Source organism: Melospiza georgiana, chromosome 10, assembly GCF_028018845.1.
Source record: "Melospiza georgiana isolate bMelGeo1 chromosome 10, bMelGeo1.pri, whole genome shotgun sequence".
In the NCBI taxonomy this organism is placed as follows: domain Eukaryota; kingdom Metazoa; phylum Chordata; class Aves; order Passeriformes; family Passerellidae; genus Melospiza; species Melospiza georgiana.
Genome location: NC_080439.1, coordinates 14,488,834 through 14,507,324, shown reverse-complemented (window position 1 = coordinate 14,507,324; position 18,491 = coordinate 14,488,834). Strand labels below are relative to the sequence as shown.

General features: G+C 37.2%; 1 protein-coding gene across 2 annotated transcripts in view; it reads left to right on the top strand.

Moving 5' to 3' along the window:
- The window catches only part of PLS1 (plastin 1), a 41,914-nt gene that overhangs the window by 16,609 nt on the left and 6,814 nt on the right, over positions 1-18,491 (top strand). For both annotated transcript variants that reach the window (XM_058031078.1, XM_058031079.1), the window contains exons 2-11: positions 3,117-3,224; positions 5,429-5,592; positions 6,694-6,823; positions 8,307-8,439; positions 9,334-9,415; positions 10,299-10,464; positions 10,560-10,702; positions 11,761-11,856; positions 13,125-13,320; positions 17,945-18,023. In XM_058031078.1, coding sequence (XP_057887061.1) covers positions 3,155-3,224; positions 5,429-5,592; positions 6,694-6,823; positions 8,307-8,439; positions 9,334-9,415; positions 10,299-10,464; positions 10,560-10,702; positions 11,761-11,856; positions 13,125-13,320; positions 17,945-18,023 — 1,259 coding nt within the window. In that variant the 5' untranslated portion in view covers positions 3,117-3,154. The remainder of the gene's footprint in view (positions 1-3,116; positions 3,225-5,428; positions 5,593-6,693; positions 6,824-8,306; positions 8,440-9,333; positions 9,416-10,298; positions 10,465-10,559; positions 10,703-11,760; positions 11,857-13,124; positions 13,321-17,944; positions 18,024-18,491) is intronic.

Below are 18,491 nucleotides of genomic sequence, written 5' to 3'. Positions count from 1 at the left end.
TGTAATTAGAGACAAGAGCTTTAAGAATGATGCAGCAATAGGCAGTATTTGCAGCAGGGATGGAGGAGGTGTGTCCCTGATGCAGACAAAAAGAGCAGCAACAAAAGAAAATAGGCTCTCGAGTCAGCATTCTGAACTCCATTGTCACTGCAGTAGCAGCTGCGTGTGGAAATGAGGCAAACAGAATTTGAAATGAAGAACTGGAAAAGAAATTGCCACTTGCCTGCATGGATGGAGACAAGTATTGGGCCTGATTGCCAATTAACTGCTCTGTTTTTTCTGACAGCTTTGATAACAGGTCAGAAATGTGGCAGGAGCTCTCTTTGACCTACTCCATCCTTTGTGGTTGCTCAGCCACAGATACTCCTCTGCACACAAAGAAATACCACAGTGGTACCAACAGTAGTTTGTATCTGTCTTATGTTGGATGTGGATGATTTCCAGCAGTGTCCAGTGAATTATCTTTAGATTGGAAAAGCCTTCCAGGCATAGGAAGCGGGCTAGGACTACATAAATACTGTAAGTTTATACTAAGCACATTTTCAAGGACTAAAAAAAGGATCAAGGGTACTTCATCAGCATTAAAACAGTGTTTGTACCTACCCTGGCCTGGAGCAGCAGGAAATGGTTTGTTGTAGGTGGAAACTACAGAAAATCTAAGTGCCATATGAACATCCTCAGAGTACAGAGAAATGTTCTCTGAAAATGAATATACCTTTGAACAGGTAGTCACAGTTCCAAGACCCAGATACCTCTGAGGCTAAATCTTGTCAGAATTGCCTGTGCCCTGACTCATCTTGGGTGATGATGAGTCTGAGTGTGCAAGGTATTTATTAGCTTAGATAGAAGGTCCCTGTTTGTGGACTGGAATTGTCTGTAATGTCTGACTAGTTAAGGTGTTGTCTCTGAGTGTTCAAACTCTGACTCTCCTGAATGCCTGAACCATGATTGCAGCACTTCTGCCATAATTTACCCTGTCAGGATATCATAGGCTATTTAAGGCTGTCTCTTTAGAGCAGTTATTAGCTTTCTTTTTCTGCTTCATTCAAAAACAGATGTTTCTACTGTGTTACTGAAATAATTAACATCTTTGGAAATCAAAGATTGCTATTTTATTAAATAGAATATGATGGAAAATCTGAATTATCAATTATAAAAGGGCAGGAGTGAAACTAATTTTATGCAACTTTGCAGAAATTTATAAGATCTGAGTCATGATAATGGTAAATAGTTAACTTCAATGGTGCCAGCAAAAATGATATCTTTTATACTTGCATAGCTAAATATTTCACTTATGATTTGTCATGCCATTTCTGTATTTCAGAGGAGTTTCTTCTGTTTGGTTTTTGTTTTTTTTTTTTTTTTTTTAGATTTAGAGCCGTTTTAAATTTCCTTTGTAATTTACATTTAAATCTTTTATTTTTTTCATCAATTTTTCCACATTAATTGTCACATCAGGTTCCCAGTGAAGGTACTTGCACTTCCAGAAATATCTGTGTGAAGGGTTATTTCTTCTGAATACATATTTTAATTTTTTTTCTTTTGATTATGGGCACTGGTACATGCTATTAGTAAGCTTAGCAAAACGGGTAAGAAGGATTTTAGTACTTAAATAAGATCTAGTGACATGAAGGAAAAAGACTTAACTTGCCACCCACACTCAAGGCCATATCCTGTGTGACCCACAGGAGCAGTCCCAGTGAAGACACAGAAAATACTAACCCAAGTAAAGTAGGCAAGATCTATTTAAAACAACTCACTGTTGTTTAAGAACTCTGTTTATACAGCATTGTGGGGAGAAAAATTTTCCACAAAAGGTGGGGAAGCAAAAGTACAGCCTTTCCTAAGGGCATCCAGCATGATTCATGCTAAAACTGATTGTTGAAGTCAGGTTTCCTTTTCTAGAGTCTTGTCCAGTGGGTAACAGCCCTGTTCTGCTGGTATGCAGGATTTTTGGGGAAGAAGCAGCTGCATTTAGCAGACCAGAATATATTTATTGTGAGCTTTGTCATTCCAGGAATGTATTTTTTCTTGCTCTAAAGCAAAAGTACTAAACCAGAAGGAAAACTTGGGCAAGTTTAGAACAACTTTGATGAAAATATTTGTGTGAGGTGGATTTTTGTCACTTTTGGCTTATTTAGTAAATGCAAAGATGAAACTTGGACATTTAGGACAGGCACAACCCCTCCTGTAGCAGCCTGTGCTCCCTCTGTCTCCAGCCAGGTTTAGTGCAGGCAGGGCTGTGCTGCCCTGGGCTTGCCTTGTGTGTGCCAGTGGCACTGCGCAGTGGAAAATGACAAATACAAATATAAACTTGGGTGTGGAGACAACTGCATGGGGCTTCTTTACAAAGCTCTACTTACTGCCAATAAATCTGAGTCATCCTGTTGTAGTAAGGCTTTGATAAGAAGCAAAATCTTTCATAGGAGTTTACCAACCTCTATGAAGGTGCCTTCAGTTTTGTTCTGCTTTTCTAAGAGGTCAGTAGAGAAAGGCTCCCAGTGAGACTCCAGTCTTTGTACAGTAAAAGCCTTCATTCAGCTCTGACAGTGTTAGGAGACAGCAGGGTGTCAGAAGGGTGGTAGAGTTCAGCTGCTGGTACCTCCTGGAGTCATGGAAAGGCTCCCTGGTATTCACTGACAGATTGTGGGCAGGTCCTTGGAAGTGTCCCACTGAGGTTGATGTTGTGTAAATGTTGGAGTGCTCAGTGCTTTGCAGGGCTAGATTCCAGCACTAGGCACTGCTTGGCAATGATACTGCATCTCACTTAGAAATTAATGTTTCCAGAAATTTTTTTTGAAGTACGAGAGGATTTTAATGATAGAAAACCACTTAAGCAGTGGAGGAAGGTTGTTGGCCAGTGTTTATTCTATGCAAATGAAAACATCAAATGTATGTAAACAGGGGCTGCTGTTGTGAATTTTCACTTACTCTTGCAGTGAAAAGAATTTCTGTAGGTATCTGATGTACTTTAAAGTGTTGTTTGTAACATTTTAAGTGTGTCAGGTCTGGACGTGTCATTCAGGTCTGGTGCCTTGTGTTGAATAGATCAGTAACTTCTATGTGTCTGGAATTATAGCCTGCCTTGTATCTTACCTGTTTATTGTTTTTATTAGGTATTAGCAGTTGAGGACAACACTTGTGCTGGCTGAAGATGGAGAACAACATAACTACTATCTCTCGTGAAGAGCTTGAAGATCTACGAGAAGCATTTGGCAAAATAGGTATGTTTTAAATAAGGAGTCAAAATTCAGGTTTCTGAACTCCTTAATTTGGAAAAACTTTTGATTAAGCTTCAGGTGTTCTATATTTTCATGTTAGGTTACTGACACTTGGGTTTTGCTTTATTTGCATGATTTGCTGAACTAATAATTTCATTTATTCAATCCGATTTTATGTTTTAAGGGAACTAAACTTGAAGATTTTTTGATCTTTTGTTAATAAGATCAGCTTTGTTACACCAGTGTTAATAAATAACTGTACAGTTTTGTATGCTTGAGAGGATGTTTAGATATTAATCAGAGCACACAGAAAGTGTAAGAAATTATATAGCAGCTCACCCTTTTTTCCCAGATTGCACTGCTGTTGTGAATGTTCATATCTGCTTTATTTCTTATTTACTGAGGGGTGATGTGTAACTGTGCAGCTCAGGAAATCAAACAACCATGATTGTAATCAGTCATGATGGGGGGGACAGGATCATTTTAGGCAAGAACTCTTAAATATTAGGAGTCTTTACTTGGTAAAGAAACTATTGGGAAGCTGTGTGTTAGAGATTTGGAAGACCATGAGTAGTATGAAGAAGTGAAGAGGGAATTACTTAGCATATGCCAATACAGGTATCACATGATGCCCACTAGAGAAATTAAAATTAAAAATACTAACTTTACAATAAATAGCAGAACAATGAACCCATTGATTCAGGATGTTGCTGAGACCAAACAAAGAGTAGAAATTCTACAGGGAGTATGATACATCCATGGAAGATAACTCCTGAATTGCTGTTAAACAATCCTCAGGACATCTATAGCTCAAGTGGTTTATATCCTGCAGGTGCTGGGATGACAGACCAAGGAGAAGAGCACTATATACATGTATCAGTCTGCTAAGAGATGTTAGCACAGCTAGAGACTCACTGGTGCTGTCTGACAGCTTTTCTATATGTTTGGTTTTCACCATCTGTATTTCTTCTTTATCTCCATCCTCTACCTGCATCTTTTCCTATTTCAGCTTGAAGAATTGTCTGTACTGCTCCTACTCCCTGAAGAGCATTTTTTCCTTATGCTTTCTGTAAAACATAAAAATTAAGCATGATTGGTTTTAATTTTTTTCACATTTCTAATGTCTTTATGGATAAAATACTTGCAACTAAATTGGTAAACTGAGAGAAGGCATTTATTTAACTCTCAGCTTGTCATCATGGAAACTTACCCTCAGTGAAAGATGAACCTAGAGAAATAAAATAGCTGGTAATCTGAGTGAGCTCATGAGCATGTCCTCTGATGGTTAGACCATCCCTGTTATTATGTGTGGTCTTACATGTCTGCAAGCCACTGGATGAATTAATGCATATGCAGACATCAAGTTTGTATATTATTTTGTGAACTTTTGATAGTATCAAAACCACAATTTTTTTTTTGCCCTGCATTTTTAGCCTTTTGCCTGCAGTGAAATGTGGCTGCCTTATGAAGCTGTACAGAAGCTACATAGTGTAGTATGGATTACAAAAAAAATTACTGTGTAGTAATTAATTATGGCTGGAGATGAAAGCATGTTTCTCTGCTTGCCCTTCTGTAATGGGAGGCATTCATCCACTCTGGTATCATTGACTGAGTTCTGATACTAGATGCAATATGAAGAGATATTTTTAACTAGTAAATGAAAAAAAAAAACCAAAAGTGGGAGCACCTTGACAAGTCAGAGAAGTGGCCACATCATCTGCTTCTGTTTCTGATTCATTGTGATGTTCTCTTAAATTTCTTGCAAATATATCATTCATAGAGCTCTTGTAATCACAACATGCATCAGATTTGAGCTTACTGATTGTGCTGATTGCAAATGGTTTAATATTACACTAAGCATATATTAATTCATGTCCCTTTAAATTGAATGTTTATAGATAATTTTGTTGTGAGTCTTAAAAACAAATAAGAAAATCTTGAACTTCAGTATTTGCAAATTTGCTATCTTGTTCTATCTGTGCTCTGGGATCAGAAGATAGTTCCTGAGAAAGCATACAACAAGTCCTAGATAGTTATGCCTCCAATCCACAAGCATTCCTTCATACTTATCTCTATCAGAGAAAGAAACACTCATGTCCTAGAACTGTGTTTATTTTGCTTCGTTTATTCTTAACAGTTAGCATAGCTTAGTGCATGAATATGCATGGGTTTGCATGAGTATAACAACTTGTGCTTTCATTCTACAGATATTGACAACAGTGGGTATGTCAGTGATTACGAGCTTCAAGACCTGTTTAAAGAAGCAAGTCTGCCCTTGCCTGGTTACAAAGTCCGGGAGATTGTAGAAAAAATCATTTTGGTGACAGACAGCAGCAAGGATGGGAAAATCAACTTTGAAGAATTTGTCTCTGTAAGGCCTTCCCTTTGGATGTTTCTCTACTGTGCTAAGTGCTATTTTTATATATAAAAATTATTTTGAGTTTTCTGTGACAACCTAGAATATCCTATATTGTTATTTTCTAATTTTTATCTTTCACACTCCTATTTAATGTTGCATGTGAAAGAACAGTACTTGCAATCAGTCTTGTTTTCTGTTTCCTCCAAGGTGAGGGGAAGGAGTACATATTGTAGGAACTGTTGAGTCAGCCCTCACTCTGACAAAAGAGCAGACAATTGGATAGCAGCCTCTGAATGCTCTTAGCAGTGCTTCACTATGCTAATGGTTGTTTATTACTGGGAGTGAGGTACAAGTTTTCCCTTTCACTGAGCAGATTTCAAAGCTTTAGGCTTTTCTAATGAGAATCACTCACTGGTGCATTTTAAAAGAAACAAGAACTTATCAGGCTGTTGGTTGTGGGAGCTTGGGAATGATGATGTTTTGTTTTGAAATTAGAGTACTGCTGCTAATTGCACAAGGTTGCTTGTTGAATTAGGGATTGATCTTTCTTTCTGAGATTCTAAACATGCAAGTATTTGCTTCCAGGTATTAACTGTGTCTTTTACTTCACTGTCAGTCTGAGACCTCTGCAGTATTTGGGCAAACCTAGGACATACTGATATATTCAGTGTGGGTTACATTGCAGGCAGGTGGAGAATGGTATTAGCTTGATAAAGGAAGGGCATGTTTAACTGTCACATTAGAACCTTTTACATGCAAAGCATGTGGGGAAATCAGTGGAAAAAAATATACCATCATCATCAAAACTGTGTGAATCTTTAGTTGTGTTCTTCAGTTTACCAAAATATCTATGGAAAAATTGTGTTGATCTTTGTATGTCAATTTTTTTAGATAGCATGGGTTAATAGAGGTATTCACTGTGAAATAATATGTTAGATATCCAGTATAGATACAGATATCCAAACAGTAATTATTTCTTTTTAGACAAGAAGTAATTTTAAATATCAAAGAAATTCAGACAGATTAACTACTGACTCTAGACTACCTAGATGATTTAACAGTTATTTGAAGGTACAATCAATCACAAAATGCTTTCTATTTTTTTAATTTCAGATAATTCAGGAATTGAAAAGCAAAGATGTTAGCAAATCTTTCAGAAAATCAATAAACAAAAAGCAAGGTATTACAGCAATTGGAGGAACATCAGCAATATCTAGTGAGGGGACACAGCACTCTTATTCAGGTAATAAATAATCAAACATGGGCAAATTTTCCGTGGAGGAGGACTCTTTGAATTTGCACTACAGATAAAACAGAATCTAACTGGAAACTGTTGGCAATAAAAGCAAATTAACACAGCAAAAGCTTATGGAGATAGACAAAGTAAGTGTGGGTGGTAGTTTATTAGCTCTGTTCAGTTGTTGCTTAGTTTCACTTGGAGGCAAGTTGGGCATCTGTGAGAGCAAAAGAGGAAAACAAGCACTGACACCTTGTGGGGGAGGAAAAGCCCCTTTGGTGTACTTCTAGTAAAGCTAGTCAAGTTTTTGCCTTCATTATGTGCTAATGGACACTCATTCCTATATTCAGATTAAAAAATGAATGAATCTTCATTTTCATTTCCACAGTGTTAACTAACATGAATTAAAACCCCACTAACAAACCACCACAAATCCTTTCTGGATGGATTGCCCTCCTCAGCTGTCTCTGCATTATGGAATTGTTCACTTGTACATGGTTTTTGTATAGACTGTCTCACTCTGAAGAAGCTGCTTTTAATATTTGATCTGTTTCTTTCTACCTCTCCCTGCTGCATGTAATTTAAGTTGATAATTGTGCCTAATTGCATTGCAGCTCCTGGATGAAGTGTGAGCCACCTCCTAGGATCATGTTGCAATCAGCAATATTGCAACTTTTTTGATTGACTTAAGTCTGGAATTTGTGTTGTTCCAGATTGTTAAGGTTCTGTAAATGAGTAAGGTTTACTTTGATTAACCAAAGGTGGCAATATCTTCTTTTTCAGTAGGATTCCAGCACCAGCTATACGTGGTACATCCTTAAAGCAGGGGATATGCTCCATCCCAAAGGATGCCTGTAGGGCATCAGAGGTGATTCTTTAGATGCAGTTTTGTTTTTGGGGGAGAGAAACAAACCTCACTAGAGCATGGTTCACCTGGCCTGGCCTCACCCAGCATCTCATTTATGAGGAGGTGAAGTGTGCTCTAGAAAAGAAGTGTAGTGAGTCAGGTGCTTCAAATAACTGAGATATTAAACTTAAGTTTCTCAAAGCTAAAGACAGCTCAGCACTTCAGATCAGTCTCAAAAGGCTGCCAGTCTCCAAAGTCCAGCAGAAGGCTGAATCAAACACTCATTTTAAGCAAACAGTGCATGGAGTGAGATGTTATATATTTCAGATGAGATGTCTTCACCTCTTCTTTGTAATTGCTGAGAAACCAAATTTGAAGTCAGCCTTGAGGACACCTTTTCTCAGATGTTCCTATGATATTCATGTTAGCCTTCAGAAAATCACCAGATACTTAGGGGGTGCAGTGGGAGAAAGGTCAATCTGTACTTACCATTTTTTGTGTTCTTTCTCATTGATCTGATTTTTTTAATAACTGACCTCTGTGAAATTAAGGGGTTTTGCTGCAGATGACCCAAGTATGCTGTTACTACTTTGTCTTCCTGGAAATGTTCATCTTTTATTTTAATGATGTCTTTCTTTTCAGAGGAAGAAAAAGTTGCTTTTGTTAATTGGATAAATAAAGCTCTACAAGATGACCCAGACTGTAAGCACCTCCTACCAATGAACCCATCAGATGCCAGTCTGTTTAAATCCCTTGCAGATGGCATCCTTCTTTGGTGAGTCCAAGGCTATGAGAAAGAAAGGAAGTTAATCTTGAAGGTTAAATGCTGATCACAGTGACATGAATTAGAAAACTTTAGACAGGCATTAAGGTCAAGATCCCACTCTTAAATATTTCATTTGTTTGCCCATAGTAATGTGATTTTTAGCATATTTTCTATGTGACTCTGTGCATATGTTATAGAAGCATTTTCCCTCTTCAGACCCATAATTATTCATGCCAGATATGTGCAGGCTGTTTATAAAGGAGATAATTAAACAGTTCATAAATTCATTACTTGAAATAATTAGAAAACTTGACTATTTTAAATATTTTTAAAAGTTACTACTTATAGTCATTAAATCATGGGATATCAGGAAAAGAAATTTGAATTTAAATTCATGGCAAAACAGAGAGCATATAGTAGATCCCTTAACTTCAGTCTGCTGTAACTTTCTAGTTAAAGTGGATTACTAGTACTTACTGACACACCATGGTAACAAGGGATTAGCTGTTAGTGTTGATGTGAATTAGTCTGAGATCCACGTAGATACAAGGTACTACAGAAATGCAGTGCAGAAATACACTGATTATACTACAGTTTTTCAGTAGAGACCATTTAAATTACTTTGGTTTACAGTTTTCATCTCAGGAGCTTTCTTTGACTGTTATAAATATGATCTGTTAATTATAAAAGGAAGATGCAATATATTATCTGAGGCATTCTGAATGAATGTGCAATTATTTAATGGGGGAGAGGAGATTTAGACAATGGTCTTTTTTTTTTGTTTTGTTTTTTTTAATCTTGTCAGAAATGTGTGCAGCTAGTTGAGTGTTGGTAGTTTATAACCAAATAATATATTTTCTGAGAAATGGAAGTTTGAATAAACTCTTGACTTTTCTTTCTTAGCAAAATGATCAACTTTTCACAACCAGATACAATTGATGAAAGGGCTATTAATAAGAAAAAACTCACTCCTTTCACTGTTTCTGTAAGTACTGCATGAATAGGAACTTGCCACAAATGAGAAAGTATTTTTCTGCTTTAATGACAGTTCTTCTGGTGGAAAAAAAAATTTAAAAATCATATGTAATAAAAAAATCCTGAAGCATGAGCTTATATTTTCTAAAAAACTCTACTGTATTCTCCTATTTCTTAGATGATTTACAGAAAAAATAGTTTTTTCTTGTTTTCTCTAATTCTTTCCCTATTAGCTATTTTTGTTTTGCCTTACTGAGTACCTGAAGTAAATAATTTTAGACTTTGAGTGGATGGCCAGGTTGTATTTCAGCCATGTAGAAAGTATCTGCATGGCTGCATCTTCTGTGATAGGATGATGCACTTTCAGTACTGGAGAGTAGCTTTGACCGAGGATGAGGAGATCTATTTTAATTGTGTATGAAGTCATGGAAAAGTTTGACAGCAACAGTTTTTAAGAACTTAGTTTGGGTTTAAGAAAACAGGGCTGGAAAGGGAAGTAGATCCATAAGTTACTAATCCAGTGAGAAAAAACTTCTGATAAAAGCCTCAGTTAAATGGCAGACTTTATTTTAGGCAGCAGTGTTAAAATATGACAAGTTAAACCACACTATATTCTAAATCCTTTTTGTGGGTAAAAATATTTTTATTAAAGTATTCCTCAGTAATTCCAGCTGCAGAAGGTGGCCCACAATTTTTAAGTGGGTCCATATTAACACTGTCATTGTTTTCATAAAATTTTGGTAAGATGCAAGGTAGTTAACAAAAACCTCCAGAGTGCAGTTTTCCATTCAAAGCCATTGAATTAATGCATTTTTTCTTCCAAAGTTTAATATGAACAATTTTACTAAAAAATACAATCTCCCAAGTTTGTTAAATGATGATATTCCAAATAGGAAAACTTAAACTTGGCTCTGAACTCAGCGTCTGCCATTGGCTGCACAGTTGTCAATATTGGATCACAAGATTTGCAAGAAGGAAAACCACACTTGGTATTGGGACTCTTGTGGCAGATCATTAAAGTTGGCCTTTTTGCTGATATTGAGATCTCCAGAAATGAAGGTAAGAGTAATGCCTGCTATAGCAATGGCAGCCCCTTGGAATTAGCTCAGACCACAATAGCAGTGATCTCAGCTTTCTTTCAAACTTGCTTTTAGCTCTTATTGCCTTGCTAAATGAAGGGGAAGAGCTGGATGAGTTAATGAAGCTCTCCCCAGAAGACCTCTTGCTGCGCTGGGTGAATTACCATCTGGCCAATGCAGGGTGGCAGAGAATCACTAACTTCAGCCAAGACATCAAGGTATGTAGTTATTTCTTCTCATAATTGAACACAGTGGTATTAAAACACAGAGTGCATAGAAAAAAATTGTCAGATCAGGAGACTTTAGATACAATAGTAATCTGCTTTATCTGACTACAGGTTTATCCTGCATTTTTCAACACTGAAAGAGAATTATTTTGATCTCTTCTATCCTATTTAGTTGCTCATCCCCCTGTATTATCATATCACAGTGCAAAGTGAACATTTCCAACAGGCTGATAGTCAGGGAAGTTCTAATGTTGTTCAGTGTCTATTAGAGTTATTTAGGATAATTTGCACCGCATTACTAGCTGCTAATAACTGCCAGTCACTGCTTTGCTGGTGTGTCAGCTGGGTGACTCCGGGGCTGAAAGGTTCCTTCTCTCTTCAGTCATTCTGCAAAGGCAGGCAGAGCATTGTAGTAGCCCCGCTGAGGAAGAACACAGCAACTTTTAAAAACTGAAAGCCAAGGAAGAAGACTGCCTTAAGGTGGTTAGACCTCCTTTCCTTGGACAAAACCATGTCCTTAATAGTTTTTGGCTATCTGCTGCACCACTCAGCAAGTTATATCATTTCAAATGCTGTCAAGAAGGCTGTTATTAAAACAGACTGTAACTAGGGTTTTATATGAAAACTGCTGCTATGGTAAAAAAATTATATGGTGCTTAAGAGAAGTAGTAAATACTTCTAGAACTAGTAGGGGTTTATTTTTTCTTCTAGTTTGTTACTGCAAAATTGATCCTTTTTGTGGGTGACCCCTGATAAATTTGCCCTGAACATCTTAATTGTAACAGTCTAGATAATATTCAGCAGAATAAATTTAACTAGTGTTGTCCACAATAATTAGCAGATATTCCTTTTCTCTGTCATCTGGCTGATTAAGTTCTATGTGAAACAGAGTAGTAAAATGGCTGCATGACTTCATCCATATTCACTGAAATTAGAGAGCTGTATATTTGACTCCTGTGGCTTTTGGATTGGAGTATTACAGTAATAAATGTCTAGGAAAGGCTACAAATGTGCTGCTTTTTTTTTTTTTTTTTATTACACTGTTTTAGGATTCAAGAGCCTACTACCATTTGTTAAATGAGATTGCACCCAAAGGAGATGACCCTGAGCAATTGCCTATTAAAATTGACTTTACAGGATTTCATGTAAGTATCCAGAAATGTAAAAATAGACTGGAATTATCTGAGACCTCTGTGTATGTATCCAACATTCTGGTTACCAGGTTATCCCTGAATCCTCTTCTGTTTCCTAAGGTGTGCAAAAACTCAGCCGGATTGCTCAGTGTTACTAAAGCTTAAATGAGCAAAAACTTGAGCTTACAGTGCTGCTGAAACAGGATAATGCATCCTGCAGTCAAAAGTTTGGAGCTGTGTTTCACTTGGAGTAGTGTATATTGATTTTCAGTTGGAATAGTGTACATTGTTGGGTCATCCAACATGAATATTAGAGCATCCTGCTCAGTTCTCCTGTTCTGGAATTCAGACAAGGAAGAACAGACTTCACAAACCGTTGTTCCTTCCTCTAACCAAGCAGCAATTAGAAATAACATGTGAGCTCTTCCAATAACCAGCAGCAAAGTGTGGCATCCATCAAGCTTTAAGGTGTAAAGGCACAGAGGGTTTAAAACCAGCCTACATTGATGTGGAAGCACTTGTCTAAGTGGCTTCATAATGCCTGTTGGAAGGATTATTGTGGGAGTGCATTTGCTCCAAAGTTGAACTGCATGCCTGAGATACTTATATATTAATCAGAATATACAGTAGAATCTCATTATTCATTATAAGCATGAAACCCATGTGCATGATTGTTTTCTTACATGCTTTAGTTCTCTTAAATTCCTTGTTTGCTTTGTTTGCTCTTGTTTGGGTTTTTTGAGAGAGAGTAGAAGTAATTTTTTTCCATGTAATTTCCTACAGTTCATATGATCACATTTTTGTAATGAACCAGTATAGTACTAATAAAGAATAACAAACATAAGTTGCCAACTTATGATTATTAAGAGAAAAAAATATTAAAATGACAGCAAGTTGGAAGCATTCAAACTCTTACTGATGGTTTTGGGCATCATCTGGAATTACTTGAGAATATAATTTTAAAGCAGTGATGGTGAACCTTTATTGCATGTAGGAGGATAAGGAATATGGGAATCAACAGCCTGGAAATGGAAATAGCATCTCTACACTTCTGGCTGCAGTTGCTGTGATTCATGAGGAATGCTGTGCTGACAGCCACAGAAGTGAAGGACAGTAGAAGGCAGAGGGGAATTGTCCTGGGCTGTAAGAGCTAGCTCAGGCATTGGCAGAATGAGGGAGGAACTGACATGGGTCATTTAAAGATTTCCCTAGCTGATGATTCAGTAAAATCTAGTACTAGACTTAACTGTAAATTAACTTTTGTTTGTTTTTCTTTTTAGGATAAAAATGACTTGAGGAGGGCTGAATACATGCTCCAACAGGCAGATAAATTGGGCTGCAGACAGTTTGTAACTCCAGCTGATGTGGTTGCAGGCAACCCTAAACTCAATTTGGCTTTTGTTGCAAATCTCTTTAACACATATCCAGCCCTGCACAAGCCTGACAATTCATCTTATGATCTCAATTTATTAGAAGGTACTCAACTTTCTAACTGTATGGAAGAGAATAATATTAGTATTAGAATATTTGTAGTGATTTCTACTTAGGTATTCCTTCTAGGTTGTGATTTAGGATCCCTCTGTGCTGGTGCCTGTGTTTACTTACTAGCAGGCAATTTCAGCCTTAGTGGAAAACCCCAGTAGTGTGTATATTGTTCACTTGTGTTAGCCTGACCAAATGGTCATTCCTGAATAACCTTCTGCCACCCATTTGCAGGAGCAAAAACTGTCCTCCTACTTTCCTTTCAGTTTCCATGCTTCTTTCCATGCTATTTATATTTGAGCTGATATACAAATTCTGGCTTTTCTTTGAAGTGCTATATTATGCAACTGTAATAGTCTTTAAAAGTATTTTTCACATACTTTTGTGCATTTGTATATATGTGTGTGTATGTTTGTTGCCTTTTAAAGCAGGAAACTTTTTTTTAAAAAGGCTTCTGTATCAGCAGCCTATATAAATCTATTGCATCAGCAGCCTGTATAGATCCTGTCATAGCAGGGAATTTGGCCTTTAACTGTACAGTTCAGATCCCTAATGCCAGACACAAAGGGATCATTGGTAGCAATCTTTGGCTGTTGCCCTTGCTGTGGACCAGCTAATCTAGGATAATGGAGTGGCTCCTGCCAGTGTATTTCACAGTTGTTCACTGATCTCAAAGGAGTGTGAGAATCAGGGGTGCTGCACTCGGGAGAATCATCAGCAATGTTCACATAGTCCTCTGCACTGCCTTCTCGTGCCTTCCTTTTACTGTTCCTATCAGGTTCCCTTTCCATCTAGGTGAGTCCATCTTCCTTTGCTCCTGTTTTTTCATGATTTGTCTGTGCTGCTGCATCCCTGTGTCACAAATATTGTATCCCTCAGAGCATTCCTGTTTCAGGCTTCTGGCTCTTCTAGCTTCAGCTGGGTGCCAGCTGTGATAGAGGCTTAGAGCACAGGACCTTGTCTTCCCTTTCCAGCTGTGATATCCCCAGTCACTGCAGTCCCTGCTGGCCAGGACAAATGACTGAAGGAAAGGTCTGCTCTTCCTCTGCTTCAGTTTTGTTAGAAATGTCAGCTCTTGGAAATGCATACAGGAGCTGGGTGGAGGTGGAATATGCTCAGTTCACCTTCTCTGCTCTGAAGATAAAATTGCTGGTGTGATTTGAAATACCAAAAACTTGGTTAAATTTGGAAGCATTTTCAATGGCATGGGAAAAACCTGTTGAATTGGTTTCTGGACTTTCCTGATACATTTAGATGGAGATGAAAGTCTCAGCCAAACCAGTTAAAAAAGTTACAATCAGCTGAATGCTAGGCTATGATTTTGTAATTATAAATACTGGCCAAATTTAACTTACTACTTACAGTATATATTTTTGAGATGGATAATCATGCCAATGTTACCTATTCAAAGAAAAGTAGATGACTCCTTTTTGCCCTCAAATAATAATTGCTGTGGTGTCAAGTAGATCTAAACCATCAAAATAGTTATTTCAGCCCAAAGACAAGGTTGTTAATGTTTTTTTTTTCCTGTTAATGTATTGTTTGTTTTCCATTAAGTCCTGTGTTTATACCGATGTTTTCTCAAGCTAGTGATATAAAATATGACATTGATTTCTTTATAGTTTCATCATAGATTGTCTGTTGAAATCTGACTCATAATTTATAATGCTTTCCTGTTTTGCTTCATGAAATGCAGATTTGACCCCTCCTAATGTAGGTACTGTATTTAGTACTTTTCTGTACTCCATAAAAGTGTTTATTCTGCAATTTTTCGTTCTTTTGTTCTTTTTTTCCCCTATTGTTTAATCATCTCTGTCCTTTTCTGGTTGATTTTTTTTTGCATTGTTCTTACATTTTTCTATTGTTTTAATATGCCATCATAAGTAAAAGAGATGGAAAAAACCCCACAGCATATAAAATGAGGGCAAGAGTTGCAGTAAGTCAAATGCCATCCAGGTATTTTGGAGGGTTTAGCCAGTGAGGGCTTGCCATGAACTGAGATGTCGAGCTGTAGGTATGTGTGGGTGAGTAGAGCTTCCTGAAAGTTTTCATTTTCCTGCATAAATTCCATCTTTTCGGGGACTGTCCCACCTCATCAGCATGGTGTGGCTGTCCTATTCAGTTTAAGACAGTTAATGCTGTGCATAAACTGACATCTGCCCTGATAATACATCTGGTGATGTGCACTGAAATATGAGATTGTGTCTCTCAGGAATACTGACACAGCAAAATGAACATTTGAATATTGTGTGGGGATGGAGAGGGCAGTCCTGAGCTCAGTTCTTGCACCACCTTTGCTGCTGATCCAAGGAGGCCCTGGCTGGTGGGGAAAGCAGCAATTTGGAGTCCAAGTCATGAAGAGAGCTGAGCTCTTGGGGGGAGGAAGAGGAGGGACTTGTGTCCACCCACTTTTCCTCCACTGTAGATGTTCTGTGCTGTTGCTTAGATTACTGGCAGCCTTCATGGCTGTCACCACAAGAGGGTTAAGTACTCCCACTCAGGCTGGCTGAACTTTGGGTGCCACTGTATCTTGAGCTCAGTTGTGTTGCAGGGATTATTTTAGGTTTATTCGGAGCTCTTTGGATTTTTCATCCCCTCCCTATGGCTACTCTCCACTCAGTTCCACAGTGTAATGATCTCAAAAAAGAGATGGCAATAAATATAAAGGATACTACCAAATTTGCTCCTCTCTCTTTTGTGTAGCTCTGCCCCCTTTCTGCAGTTTTCCAATGATTTTGGCTATCTGCTGCACCACTCAGCAGAAGATATGCTCCTGATAGGATCACAAGGTATATTTTGAATAAAGGAATAGAGAGAAAAAAACTGGTCACTTCTCAGCCATCTGGAAAACTTATAAACACTCATGTATTGCATGATAAAGGGATTTGTTTAGAGTGGCATATTAAATATAGTATGCTGGGTTTAGTTCCTGGACTCCCACTTTCCAAAAGGGTCCTGCCCAGCTTGCATGCTCTTGCTCCTGCTTGGTTGCTTTGGATTCTCCTGACAATCTTGAGCAAGCATTTTAAAATCCTCAGTCTGAGTGCAGTTGCTGAGTATCTGTTTTTGTGGCTATGCTGTTTCTTAAGAGTTCACTAAATAACCTTGGTACTGTCTTTGTAATGGACAAGTGTTCCTAAAAGCACTTTGGAGTCAGGATTTTATGTACTGCAAATCAACTCAAAGCTCAGTAACCATAAAATCATTAAAAAAACCACAAGGCACTTGCTTCAAAATACTATAATCTCCAAGGTATTCTTTATAAACTTAAATTATATATAATTCTTGAGTTATTATTGTTTTTTAAATGGAAAAACTGATATTTTTAATAACTTTGTCATAAAGTGTGATTGTTCTTTTAAATTTTAATGTGGCAAGAAATATGTGAAACAAAGCTCTCTGATGATCTTGCAGAATAGTATTTTTCTTTGTTTCTACTGTTTCATGAGTGGCTCTGTGGTTATTTTTACAAGTAAATATTTTAAACAAACACTAATTCAAATTCCATATGAAAAAAAATAGTTGAGAAAAATATATCGGTAAGATGAATATCAACTATTTCATAATAATTGGAAAGGAAAGAACCTGGTAAGGTGGCTGAAACTTTAAAATTTACTCTGTTAGAAACTGTAAACTACAGGTGAAATTTCTGAAGTCCAGAGCTTTCTCCCTCCTCGGTGTCTTCGCTGTTTTCTGAACAGTGGATTATCAACCCAAGGGAACAAAGTTATGAAGTTATTCCAAGCTCACGTATTCAGGCTAAATATTTTCTCAAATGCTCCTCTTTGATGCAAGAGAAAACAGCTTATGCAGCACTGATTCACATGTAGATGTCTACAGAGATGTTGTTAAAATTTAGGTAGTGTTATATGTAGAAAATTAATGAATTTTTGCAATCTGTAACTTTATAGAGAACGAGTTAGGCTAGGACTCATGATTGCAATAATAAAAGCAACCTATGTCAGGAAAGTGAAGGTTGGGATTTACTGCCTAGCGAATTTTCTGAAGTTCTTGTAAGTAGAATTGCTGGCTAAAGCTGTGAGGATAACTGGCCCCCTCAGCAGTATAAATAGCTCCACAAAGTTAACAAATACTACACTGCCTCTCCATGTTTTCAGTGCAAAGAACTAAAAAAAAAAGAAATCCTTGCTTTAGGGGGGCCCTTTGCAAATTAATACTGTCAAATTCTGTGAGGAGAGAATGGAGTTGTAGTGCCTCATGTGTTAGTACTGACTTTTAATAAAAAAATATTATTTCTCTCAAACTGTTGAATGCAGTTTCTGCTCATTTTAGTTTCAGGAACTTACTATTAATCGTCTTCATGATATATTAATTATGTGAAATATAACAAAAGTTTATTTCTGTATTTTATCAAATTGTATTAACTCAGATAAATGTAGTCTAATGATACTACTTCATGTAGTCCCCCTGCCTTGTGCCCAGAACTGAGTGGGTCTGAATAGGATAGGATTGCCTTGTAGTATAGACTATTGTTTGGGAAATTGTGAACTCTTTTTGAGGTGGGAGGGGAGTGGTGAGGGATATGAGAAACATTTAAACATTGCTTATTAAAGTGTTTTCTCCAATAACTTATATAGAATTGTATTTGTCACCATAGGAGAAAGTAAGGAAGAAAGGACTTTCAGAAACTGGATGAATTCACTGGGTGTGAGCCCATATGTTAATCATTTATACAGGTAAGGTTTTTTAAAAAGAATTATTTGACTTCCCAGGGGTGACAGGGGAAGAAAGAAGGAAAGAAGAGGGGGAAGTTGTATTTCTACTAGAATAGTGATATCTAGGTTTCTTCTTCAAAACTGATCTGTAGGACCACATTAAGCAGTATGTGACTCAAATATTCTAGTTATAATCTAGATAGACTAGAAAACCTAAGAAGGTTTAAATCTCCCTCCCTCACTCACTTGTATGTTGAATTATGTTTTTATAAAAGTTGAGATAATTGTGTTTTATGATGTATAATTTTTATTTTTTCAGTAGACTGTAAGGAGCTCTGCAGTGTAGTATTCCCTCAGATGAAGGGCTTTATAACAAGCTTTTTAGATGCTTCTGGTCACTTTCAAATTATGCCAGAAATTGATTCAAATTCTGCCAATAAAAGATGAGATTGAGGGAGCAAATAGGAACCCCTGCTTGTATGTATATTT